Below are 12,335 nucleotides of genomic sequence, written 5' to 3'. Positions count from 1 at the left end.
CTCTTACCTCCAATTAACCACCAGAAAACCAAAAGTAGAGCTGTGGCTCAAAGTGGTAGAGCTCTAGCCTTGAGCAAGAGAGTTCAGAGACAGCACCCAGGTCCTGAGTTCAAGTCCCAAGAACAACAACAAAAAAGCTGGAAGTGAAGCTGTGACTCCTATGGCAGCGTACCAGATTAAGTGAAAAAGCTAAAGGAGATCAGGAGGCCCTGAGTTCAAGCCAATACCAGCACGTGTGCATGCACACACACACACACACACAACAGCTGCCACAGAAGTGACAACTACATGATGCTGTCTTAATGCTTTGTAAATGTAGTCTTACAAGATTTTATGACACATCTTTATTTTTTCTGGTTGTAAGGGCTTGAACTCAGGGGCTGGGCACTGTCCCTGAGCTGTTTCACTCAAAATTAGCGCTCTACCACTTTGAACCACAGCACCACTTCTGCTTTTCTAGTGATTAACTAGAGATAGAGTCTCACAAACTTTCCTGCCCAGGCTGGTTTTGCACACATGACTCAGACCTCAGCCTTCTAAGTAGCAAGGATTACAGGCATGAGCCACCAGTGCCTGGCTATGAAGCATCATTTTCATTCTAGTCTTCCCAGACCTCAAGTTCCTTATCTTAAAATATGATCATGCATTCAGACCTCACGTTCCTTAAATATGATCATGCATTGGGTATATGGTGCTGGTATTCAACCAATGACTACGTGTCCACATCCTCGAGGCTACACCCTAAGGGTCCTAACCAAGAGGTTTCAGTACAGCCTTCCCTTCCTCATCCTCAACAATGCAAGTGAAAGACATTCCCTTCTACAAGCAGAATCCGCCCACAGCTGGTAATGAGATGAAACCAACAAGCTCCAGGTGCCCATGACACCACTATGGACACCTTTGCCCCTTTTGCAATCTAAGAAACATCACTATGAGTCATAATCACCCTCCTAAGAAAACCAAGGCATCTCCTCTCTGTGGCCTCCACCCTCTTCTCCCATACCCTCAGCCTTCCTCCTACTTCTCTGTAGTTCATTCTTAGTAAAATGAAACTGTCTTAGTCTTTGATAGGATCCTCTAGGACCCCATAAACAAAGAACTAAGATAGCATCAATATAAAAATATACAGGGCAAAAAAGGGCTCATTTTCTTCTTAAAAGAGATGTCTGGATGTTTTCATTCTGTACTAAGCACTGATTCCAGACAACTTCAATCTTTCTCTGAAAGGACGACAATAAGCAAACTCTTCAATGAAGTTAAATAATATTTCTTTACTTGAGGGAGAAAACAAATGTGTTATCTGCACTCTAACTTGTCACTAAGAAAATGATCAGATCGCTGTGTAAGCTATTACGAGGATTTGGACAATTTAAATGGGAAGAATGCAGGCAGGGAAGAGTTACAGGCAAATGGACTCCACTCATCATCTCTATGGCTTGGGCAGGGCTTTATGGACAATCTTTGGGTAAAGCAACAGTTGCCACTAAAGAATCTATTGTGTCACCTCATTTTTTTTTTTTTTTTGTCAGCCGTGGGGCTTGAACTCTGGGCCTGGGCACTGACCCTCAGTTCTTCAGCTCAAGGCGAGCTCTCTACCACTTGAGCTACAGCGCCACTTCCGGTTTTCTGGTGGTTTTATTGGAGATAGGAGTCTCACGGTCTCTCCTGCCCGGGCTGGCTTTGAACCGCGATCCTCAGATCTCAGCCTCCTGAGTAGCTAGGATTACAGGCGTGAGCCACCAGCGCCCGGGTGTCACCTCATTTCTTTCTGAAAATAAATGTTTAAGACAAGTAGTACTTCATTGATCAAAGGATTTGCCTAGACAAAGAAAGTAAGTTTTGAGCAGTGGACCTGTGGCTCACATCAGCTCAGAAGGCTGATGTCAAAGTCCATGAGACTTTTTTTTTGGGGGGGGAGTGGGGGGAGGGACTTGAACTCTGGGCCTGGGCACTGTCCATGAGCCCTTTAGCTCAAGGTAAGTGCTTTACCACTTAAGCCACAGTGACACTTCAGGTTTTCTGGTAGTTTATTGGAGATAAGAGTCTCACAGACTTTCCTGCATGGGCTGGCTTTCAACCACGATCCTCAGATCTCTGCCTCCTGAGTAGCTAGGATTACAGGCATGAGCCATCAGTTCCCGGCTCCAATTAACCACCAAAAAGCCAGAAGTGGGGCTGTTTCAAGCAGTAAAGTGCTATCCTTGAACAACAACAACAACAAAAATTAAAGGACAGTGCCCAGGCCTTGACCCTTTAAAAGGAAGTTGTTTAGATAAAAATGCTCTGTCTCAAAAACCAATTAATCTGCCAGGCACTGGAGGCCCATGCCTGTAATCCTAGCTACTTAAAAAGCCAAGATCTGATGATCATGATTCAAAGCCAGCCTAGGCAGATAAGTCTATGAGACTCTAATCTCCAATAAACTCCCCAAAAAGTGTCAGAAGTGAAACTATGGCACAAGTGGTAGAGTACTAGTCTTGAGCAAAAGAAGCTCAGGAATAGCACTTAGGACCAGAGTTCAAGCCCCAGGGCAGGTACAAGAAAAAAAAAAAATCAACTGATCTAATCAATCACCTAGTTATAGCAACAACTGTGCCATCAAAGACCAACTCAGCTACGTGGTGGTGATGGCTCATGCCTATAATCCTAACTACTCAGGAGGCTGAGATCTGAGAATCACAGTTTGAAGCCAGCTTGGGCAGAAAAGTCCCTGTAAGACTCTTATCTCCAATTAGCCACCCAAAAACCAGAATCGAAGCTGTGGCTCAAAGTGGTAGAATGCTAGCCTTAACTAAAAAAGCTCAACCTCTGCACATCAAATCACTATGTATTTAGAGCATCAAACTGAAGCACTGTGCATGGTCTCCACTGTTTTAGATCTTGAGGCCAAAATTCTCTTCAGATAATTTCTCTGAATTTTAGTAAAAAGTGAGTTACTTAGCCAAGCACTGGTGGCTCACACCTGTTATCCTAGCTACTCAGGAGTCTGAGATCTGAAGATTGTGGTTCAAAGCCAGCCCAGGCAAGAAAGTCTATGAGATTCGTATCTCTAATTAACCACCAGAAAACAGGAAGTGGAGCTGTGGCTCAAAGTGTTAGAGCTCTAGCCTTGAGTAAAAGAGCTCTGGGACAGTGCCCAGGCCCCGAGTTCAAACCCTATGACCAACAAAAAAAAGAAAAGAAAAAGAAAAAGAAAAGAATTAAATGTCTATTAAAAAAGTGAGGGGCTGGGAAGGTGGCTCAGTGGTAGAGCGTTTGCCTTGCATGCATGAGGCCCTGGGTTCAATTCCTCAGCACCACATAAGCAGAAAAAAAAATCCGGCAGTGGCGCTGTGGCTCAAGTGGTAGAGTGCTAGCCTTGAGCTGAAGAGCCGAGGGACAGTGCCCAAGGCCAGAGTTCAGGCCCCACGACCGGACCCCCCCCCAAAAAAAGTGAGCCCCACAACTTTCGAGATATGTTGAAACATGCCAGAGAGTGGTCAAAGGTCAGGTGACACAAACAACTCTTGTCCACTGAGCAAAAAAAATCTAGTCAACTTAAGAGACTCATTTCCTACAAACTGTAAATAGAATATGCTCATAAATGTTTCTACAGATTAGGAAAACAAACCAAGATCCTAATAAGTGAATTCTAGAAGAATGGCTATTTTCCAGGTTGGTTTATAACAGAGCTAGAAGACTACAATTTTTTATGTGTGTGTGTGTGTGTATGTGCCAGTCCTGAGGCTTGAACTCAAGGAACAAGACAGCTAAGGACCTTGGCATTATACCTTAGCTTTGTCACTCAAAGCTGGCTGGCACTCTACCACATGAGCCATACCTCCCCTCCAGGTTTTTGGTGGTAAATTGGAGATAAGAGTTTCTTAGACTTTCCTGTCCAGGTTGGCCTTGAGCCACAATCCTTAGATCTTAGCCTCCTGAGAGCTAGAATTACATCTATAAGATATCAGTGCCCAGCTTCAGAAGGCTAAGAGTTAATAACACCTTTACTCACAAACTCAAACTCTGTGGTCCCCTCCACAGGTGATTATGCCCTCCTTCTCCACAAGCTTTCTTCAGAACAATTCACTATTTGCTTTTCCTTTGCCAATGTGTGGGATCACTTTCCCTCTCTTTTCTCCTATTGATGATATTTCTTCTTGGTGATCCTGTCCAGTTCCAAGGTTTTGATGCCAAAAGCTATAAAGCCTCTGATTCTCCATTTCCCACCTTCCCTTGAGTTACTGACTAGTAAGTCCAGCTACATTTCTAGTAAGTATTACAAACATGCCTAAAGCAAAGTTTCCAGGACTGGCAGAGTGGGTCAAGTGGTAGATGGAGCACCTGCTTTAGCAAGTATGAAATCCTAAATACAATCCCCAGCACTGCAAAGATAAATAAAGGAAAATTTATTGCAAAAGCAAAGTTCCCAATTTCTACGGAAACAGGTGACACACATACATACACATACTCCTACATTTCAGTAAATGGCACCATTTTCCCCCATTTGTTCCCCAAAAATCTTATCATTGTTGACTCTTCTTACCCTTTTATCTAATCCATCAGGAAATCCTGTTGGCTATTTCTTACATATGAATGGTGGCCTGGCCACTACTCATTATCTTTAATGCCATTGCCTCTTCCTAGGACATTACAATGGATAGACTTTAGCTCACCATTTCTATTGCTAAATTCAAATTTCAGATATTTTATGTTCCAAAGGTCTTGAAGCCAATATTACCTTTTTCTATGACAACTTCAGAGAATTTCCCAAAGGTATGTTAACATACAAGATAACCAAAGACAACAACCACCATGCCTCTCAGTCCATATCCCTAGAGACAATTTCCACACAGTACTTGAAGCTAAACTGGCCGGGTGACTTGTGTTATCAATGGAATGGGACAGAAGTAAATGATGCACCAATCAATTCTATGTCTATCCTTTAAGAAGACCAGCAACTTCCACTTTCAGTTGGGGTATTCAGTCACTGTGCTACTAAAAAAGAAAAACTCAGGCTACACTGAATGATGAAATACAATGTGGAGGCTGGGAAGGTGGCTCAGTGGTAGAGTGCTTGCCTTGCATGCCTGAGGCCCTGGGTTCAATTCCTCAGCACCACATAAGCAAAAAGAAAAAAGCCGGAAGTGGTGCTGTGGCTCAAGTGGTAGAGCACTAGCCTTGATCTGAAGAGCTGAGGGACAGTGCCCAGGCCCAGAGTTCAGGCCCCACGACCAGACCCAAAAAAAAAAAAAAAAAAAAAAAAGAAATACAATGTGGAGAAAGGTCACAAGGTTAAGCACCAAGGGAGAAGTTACATGAATGAAGCCTTCTAGCACCACAGAGCCTAGCTTGGTAAATGACATAAAATGGTGTCATGTAGAAGACAACCTAACAGACTTGTAGAATCATGAAAAAAGCTCCTATTCTGAGCCACTGTCTGAATGTAGTTGTGAAACAGTATTAGGTAACTGAAATACCATGATGACAATAGAATTTTTCCCTAGACAATTAAGTTGTAATGACAGATATTCTATTGGAACCCAGCACTCCAGGGCAAGTCCATGGTCAGATGGAGGCCAGCCTAGGCTTCACAACTAAACCTTCTCCCATACCCTGGACTTTTCTTCTTGTGTGTATGTGAGTTTGGGGGGGGGGGGCGGGCGGTGAGGGTCATTTTTGTTTTTCTGTGCCATTACAGGATTAGAATTCAGGACTCCATGTTCTCACCAAGCTTGCATTGTTGGCACTCTACAACTTAAGCCATGCCTGAAATCTGGCTTTTTGCTACTTAATTGGAGATTAAATACCTCAGCTGGCTTTGAAACATGATCCTCCAGATCTCAGCCTCCTAAATAGGTAGGATTACAATCATGGGCCATACATGGCTCGCTTCTAGTAGATTTCCCCTAGAATATTTTTGTGATAAGTTATACTAGTTCCTAGTCAAGTTAAATGGTCTCAGGATAATTCTCAAAAACATATACATTTGATTTATTATGCATCACTCTTTGAGGAAATAAAATTCACATACAATATTTTTAACTGTATTTATTTACCAATACTGAATGCCTGCCAAACAGCAACTTCAGACCAAGATAAATTACACCCTCAATTTTCATGGAGCATTCAAAACTATGCTTGCTACCAGCCTTCAAGCAAAATCCTGGCAATCTAAGCCAATTTGTAAACAGCACGTTAATGGGGTAGAAATCTCAACTATGAGTGCCAACCCATTCCCTTAGTCCCTGCAACCACACTGCCACCTCCTGTCTTATGACTCTGGAAGCTTGAGTCAGAGACAACAAGTCGATAAAGGAAACTCAACTAAAAATAGCACAGCTAGCTACCCATCTTTCCGCCTCTCCTTCCTCTCAGACCAAACCAACTGCCAGAGTTACTGAATGGATAATTCATACCTTTCAAAAACTAAAGTTTGTGCTAGAGAAGCTGCAGTGTGAATGCTCTAAGGACCATGATAATGGAGTCCCCTCAAAGAGATGAAGGTGGTTCCACCATTTCATTTTAAAACAAAATCTCAATCCTGTAACACTTAGCTAACTACAGCAGTATGTATATGACACACAAAAGCATTTCAAAGTATGGCAAAGATCCTTTCCCACTTACTGACTGACTGAAACAAGTACACAGGCAAAAACAACTGAGTTCTAGCTACTCTGGAGGCTGAGATCTGAGGATCACAGTTCAAAGCCAGCCCAGGAAAAGTCTGTGAGATTCTTATCTCCAATAAACCACCAAAAAAACAACAACAACAACAACAAAAAACTGCTGGAGGTAGAGTTGTGACTCAAGTAGTAGAGCACTAACCTTAAGCACAAAAGCACAAGGATGGGGCTGGGAAGGTGGCTCAGTGCATGAGACCCTGGGTTCGATTCCTCAGCACCACATAAACAGAAAGGACCAGAAGTGGCACTGTGGCTCAAGTGGTAGAGCGTTAGCCTTGAGCTGAAGAGCTGAGGGGCAGCGCCCAGGTCCAGAGTTCAAGTCCCAGAACTATGTGCACGCGCGCACACACACGCACACACGTGTGCGTGCAGACACACAAAGGGTTACCATACTCTTAAGTAAAGCTCCTTGGAGAAAAAACCTCCATCTCCTAATTTTTAAATCTTAGCTAATAACCTATTTCAAGAGTGGCAAAATCTCGGAACAAAAATACCCTTTGCCTTGTGAGTGTATTATAGTGATGTGTGACCTCAACAGAGAATGTTAGTGATCACACAAATCAAAAGGAAAGCCAGAAACAGAAGCCAAGTTTCTCAATTCCCACTGGTTCCAGACAAATGTCATGGCTCCTAACATCTTTCACTGGGTTCCTGGGAATAGCCCAGTCACAAGGTAGAAGCTACTTAGTCATATTCATTTAGTTTCTAAAAATTCTATTAAGACTGAAGCAAGGGATCCTTTTAACTATATTGAGAAAATATGCAATCAAGAAAAATCCCCCCCAGCAATAACAACTTAAGCAGTCACACATTTCGATCTTAAGTGATGCACTCTTCAGATAATTCTGCTTGTAAAGGAAGAAAGTTTGCTAATATTAAGAACCTAAAGTATCTGCATATGTGAGACCCTTCCTGACTATAAAGTTCACCATGACCACACTGATAAGGAGCAGCCTTGCTATTCAAACCTGTGTTTAAATGTTCAGCATTGAAAATAGCTTCTAATATCCTAAGACTTTAAAGTTGGCCCCACAGTGAGGGGGGTCATAAGCCCTGGTTAATGGGTATTTTGCTGGTCAGGACACCATCCTATTCTATACTTAACAGCTATTAAAATGCAGCACTAGCTTTTAAATAGCCACTTAAAGATACATTTAAAACTCCAGTGACTTTTATGATGCTACATTCAGCAGTGGTAAATACAAAATTCTAATAGGAAAACAAGCTGTACCTTCTTTTTTCAATGAAACAGAACACAAGGACTTTTCGCCAAAGTGCTGTTTAGTAGTTGAAACTTAAAACTAGTTATTATCATTTAATAAGGTAGAAATGTAGAAAACAAGGATATTTGAGCTCTGGCTGTTTAGAAAGGACCCTTCTTGGAATTATAGTAACTATGATAGTCTACCATTTTTTCCTTTATTCAAATGTATTTCCAGCAACATATAATCATAATCACGACCACCAGCTAAATCTTATGAGCCAGTTCAATTTTTTTAAATGGTTAGGGTCTAAAAACTGAATACTCAATTTTTTTTCAGAATTTGAAGAGGTCATAGAAATTTAACCAAAACCACCACCCTCCCAGTCTCCCCAAATCCCCCATGGCCAACTTTGCCATTCCCTCACCAATGCTCCAAAGCTCACAACTTAATAAAAGAACACCAGTGCAATTTACATTAATTACATTGGGGCTCACAGTCCCAACCAGCGACCCTTCTAGAATCAACCAAGATCTTTCAAAATCATACTATTTCCTCACTCACCTATATCCCAAAAACAAGTCTGTATCTTGAAGTCACTGAAAACTTTCAATGCTGTATCTTTTACACTTGGAAGGCAAAATGCCATACCATCACAACTAAGAATCCCCTCTTCATTCAGTTTGTAGAAGACTTCAAGCTCGGGAGCCTTACTACAATAATCTTCTCCAACTCAGAGATATCTGAATGCAGAAAAGCCACATTCCTTCCACATTCCCTTTAGACTACAGTAATGGGGAGTCAAGCTAGGTCTGAACCAAATTCAACAAAACCCCTCCCTAAAAGGGTTCCCCCACCCAGCTCTCTGCTTGTAGTCAGAGCTAGGCAAGCCTACAAAGTATCTAATCACCTCCCAGGACCAATCTCCGTTTAGTTAGTGCAAGCCCATTCAACCATCTCAGAGTGCTGCCATAAGCATTCTCCAACCAACACCAGGTTCCCAACATGCCTTGCGCAGCAGGTATAAAGGTCAATGTTGCCCAAGTGGGTACGCCTGCATCAGAAGAAACCCACAAGATGACGGGATTGCAATGACAATTTAAGGTAAAGATCCCCACCCCAAATCCAGAAGGCTACCTTGACAATCAAGTGATCTGACTGATCTATCATAATAAACTCCTTACTAAAGCAGCTCCCACGATGCCTTTTCTTTTCCTTGTGTGTGCGTGTGCGTGCACATGCGCACACATACATACATATACATACATACATACATATACACACACACACACACACACACAGGTACTAGGGCTTGAACTCAAGACCTCACAGACTCCATAGTTGCCTATAGGTAAAACTCTTCCATTGAGCCATCCATGCCTCCAGATTGGGCTATTGGCTGGTTAATTGGACCTAAGAGTCTTATGGTCTTTTCTACTCCAGCTGGCTTTGAACCTTGATCCTCAGAGCTCAGCCTCCTCAGTTACTAGGATTATAGAAATGAGCCATTGATAGCCCCCAATGCCAACTCTTTTTTTTTTTTCTTGTTAGTTGCAAGGCTTGAACTCTGGGCATGGACACTGTCCCTGAGCTCTTCAGCTCAAGACAAGCACTCTACCACTTGAGCCACAGTGCCAGTTCCGGTTTTTTAGTAATTAGAGATACGAGTCTCATGGACTTTCCTGCCAAGGCTGGCTTTGAGCCGTGATCCTCAGATCTCAGCCTCCAGAATAGCTAGGATTACAAGCGTGAGCCATAGGCGCCCAGCTCTGATGCCAACTTTGCCAACCTTGCCAGAGGCACATGGAATGTGGTTATCAAGGGCACCTTTTTGGTCCTATTCTTGAGCCTATGCAGGTGGTGAAGCAGTCCAGATTGGAAAACTGCATCATAACTCACTTTAAAACTAACCTAGATTTTCCAGTAAGTTTCTCTGGGTAGATTAAAGGATCTACTTTTGTTTTAAGACATTACAGTTCAAGGATAGGATTTATAGTACTCAATTGTTCTTCGAAATTATAAAAACAAAATCCTCAATGTACTCGGTCCTGTTTATTTAGCTAGTAAAATGATTTTTAAAATCCTAAGCACTGGATTAAATGCTAATGAAACAATGAGCTTGAAAATTCAATCTTCACTGTTAATAAACTGAAGATGCTTGCAATAATGTTTGCTGCCACTGGAAATGGTTTTGCCTTCCATGCTATCCAAATGAACTCCTGTCCATGACAAAGTAGGTTTTAGGCTGGGGGAAAAAGCATTTAAGAATAAATTAGGCACCAAGCACCAGTGGCTCTCGTGTATAATCCTAACTACTCAAAGGGCTAAGACCTGAAGAACAAGGTTCAAAGCTAGCCCAAGCAGGAAAGCCCATGAGACTCTCATCTCCAATTAACTGCCAAAAACCTAAAATGGGACTGTGGCTCAAGTAGTACAGTGCTATCCTTGAAGAATAAAAACTTAGGGACAATGCGGAGACTCTGAGTTCAAGCCCCTGGACTGGCACACAAAAAAGAATAAACAGTTGTTACTAAACAATGTTTCTAATTTAATAGACTACACATGGGGAGAAATTAACCAGTTTGGAAAGGAAAGACAGCTAGTAAGGCAAATTACAGGCAGGTTGATAAATTGACCCTAATAGCTGTTAGAAACTCACAAATTCTGAGTGTCAATCCTTCACATATGATCATTTGCTTACTTTTAATTCAACATTTGATGAAAACTAAAGACTAGGAATTTAGCTCAGTGGTAGAATATTTCCATGGCATGCCTGAAGCCAACTGATTCCCGGTACAGAATTTTCAAAGAAACAAATGAAAATGATGAAAATTAAGACACTCTGTTTAGAGATGAAAGTAATTAGAACTTACAGAATGCTTTCCTCCCAAGGTAGTCAATTCAGACTATGCCTTTAAACTTCATTTTAAGAAGCTAGAACTTACTTCCCCCTCCATCCTGAAATTCCTGTGGAACTAAGATCAATTTGTAATTTTATACTTTTCAGTACACATTATTTTAGGAGCTCAAAAAAATAGTGCATTCTTCAAAATGAAATAATTTGATCCCTACCAAAAACCCCGACTAAAATTAAATCAGGCCATTTGAATGTATTTCCAATTGCTCTAAGCAAAATTAAGTACATAAAGAAAAACCCATAAAAATTCAAACGGGGACAGAAAGATTGATTTGTAAAATACTTTATCTGGAAGAGAGCTCAACTAGAAGCAGAGAGGCACACAGATGACATTTTTGCTGCCATCTATTTCTGCAGAGCAAACCCTCCCGGACTTTTAGAACATACATTCTCACCAATACTTAACCAGACACACAGAACCCTGGTTTGAATTAACTTCGAGGTTATTGTTTGGCCTCGTTGGGAGCTGGGGGATGGGAAGGCAGAAACCCTAACCCCACCTTGCAAAACCCACAAGGCCACGGGCCAACCCCAGCTGCCACTGGCAAGACCAGCCCCATTCCAATTAAGAGTTACAAAGACCTGGAGCTGGCCTGGGCTAGGGAAGAAAAAAAAATTTTTCTCCAAAATACTTCAGTGGCTAGAACAGTCTGAAAACATTTTGTCAAGTGACACACTACATATGCTCTGGGAGAAAAGAAATGCCGCTGCCGAAGTAACACCAATCATCCGGTCTTCACCATCTCTTGGTGGTTATTTGCAAGCACAAATATACCAAGGGGTGGGAGGAGCCGTGGGCCATGGCGGCGTTGGCAGAAGCCAGCATAACTTTAGAGTGACTGAAAGGCACTTCTGGCCTGGAGAAGCCAGGGAGTTCACGCTCATATTCCAATACCCTCTGGCCAGTGAACGAGGAAAAGGCAAATTCCTTTCCTCACAGAAGCACCCACAGTGTGAACCAGCTCCAGACAGGGAAGGGCAGGGTCCAGACAGGGGAAGGGCAGAGTCCACTGCTTTCGCCTGCCCTGGACCTGGGAGAGGAGGGCGGGAGTGGGGGGTGGGCAGGGAATAATCCACTGTTTCTTAAATCCTGCAGACTCCCAAAACCTGCCCTTTGAGACCTCCTCTTGTGGCAACTTGACCAGCTCTGCAGCAATCCTGTAGCCATGAGAGCTTCCTAGACCACCGTTTTATAACCGGGGACAATAATCCTGCAGCAGGGTCCACAGCCCAGCCCTTCCCCAGAATCAACACACACGCACCACTCAACGCAAAAGAAAAGGAGGAGCAACCAGACCCTCACGGCAAGCCCCACGAAGTGGAAGAAGCGTTCTCAGCTGTGCTGAGTCTAGTTTCTTCTGGTTAATGGGGGTGGAGGGGGGGGGAGGGAAGGAAGAAACGAATTCAGTAAGCTCACCTTTGCCTTTTGGGGACCGAATGCTCAACTTCTATGGCTTTCCCGTGCAGTTCCATTTTACCTGTAGACATACAAAGGGTGGTGAGACTGTTGGCCACCAGATCCGCACAGCATAAGAGGCGACACAAACAGCT

General features: G+C 42.8%; 1 protein-coding gene across 1 annotated transcript in view; it reads right to left on the bottom strand.

Moving 5' to 3' along the window:
• The window catches only part of Igf2bp3 (insulin like growth factor 2 mRNA binding protein 3), a 117,210-nt gene that overhangs the window by 103,405 nt on the left and 1,470 nt on the right, over positions 1–12,335 (bottom strand). The window contains exon 2 of the mRNA XM_069996092.1: positions 12,202–12,262. Within this exon, the coding sequence (XP_069852193.1) occupies positions 12,202–12,262 (61 nt within the window). The remainder of the gene's footprint in view (positions 1–12,201; positions 12,263–12,335) is intronic.

This window comes from Dipodomys merriami, unplaced genomic scaffold (genome assembly GCF_024711535.1).
Source record: "Dipodomys merriami isolate MVZ:Mamm:240054 unplaced genomic scaffold, mDipMer1.0.p SCAF_5, whole genome shotgun sequence".
In the NCBI taxonomy this organism is placed as follows: domain Eukaryota; kingdom Metazoa; phylum Chordata; class Mammalia; order Rodentia; family Heteromyidae; genus Dipodomys; species Dipodomys merriami.
Note: the sequence above shows the minus strand (reverse complement) of the source record. Positions and strands in the feature narration are given on the sequence as shown.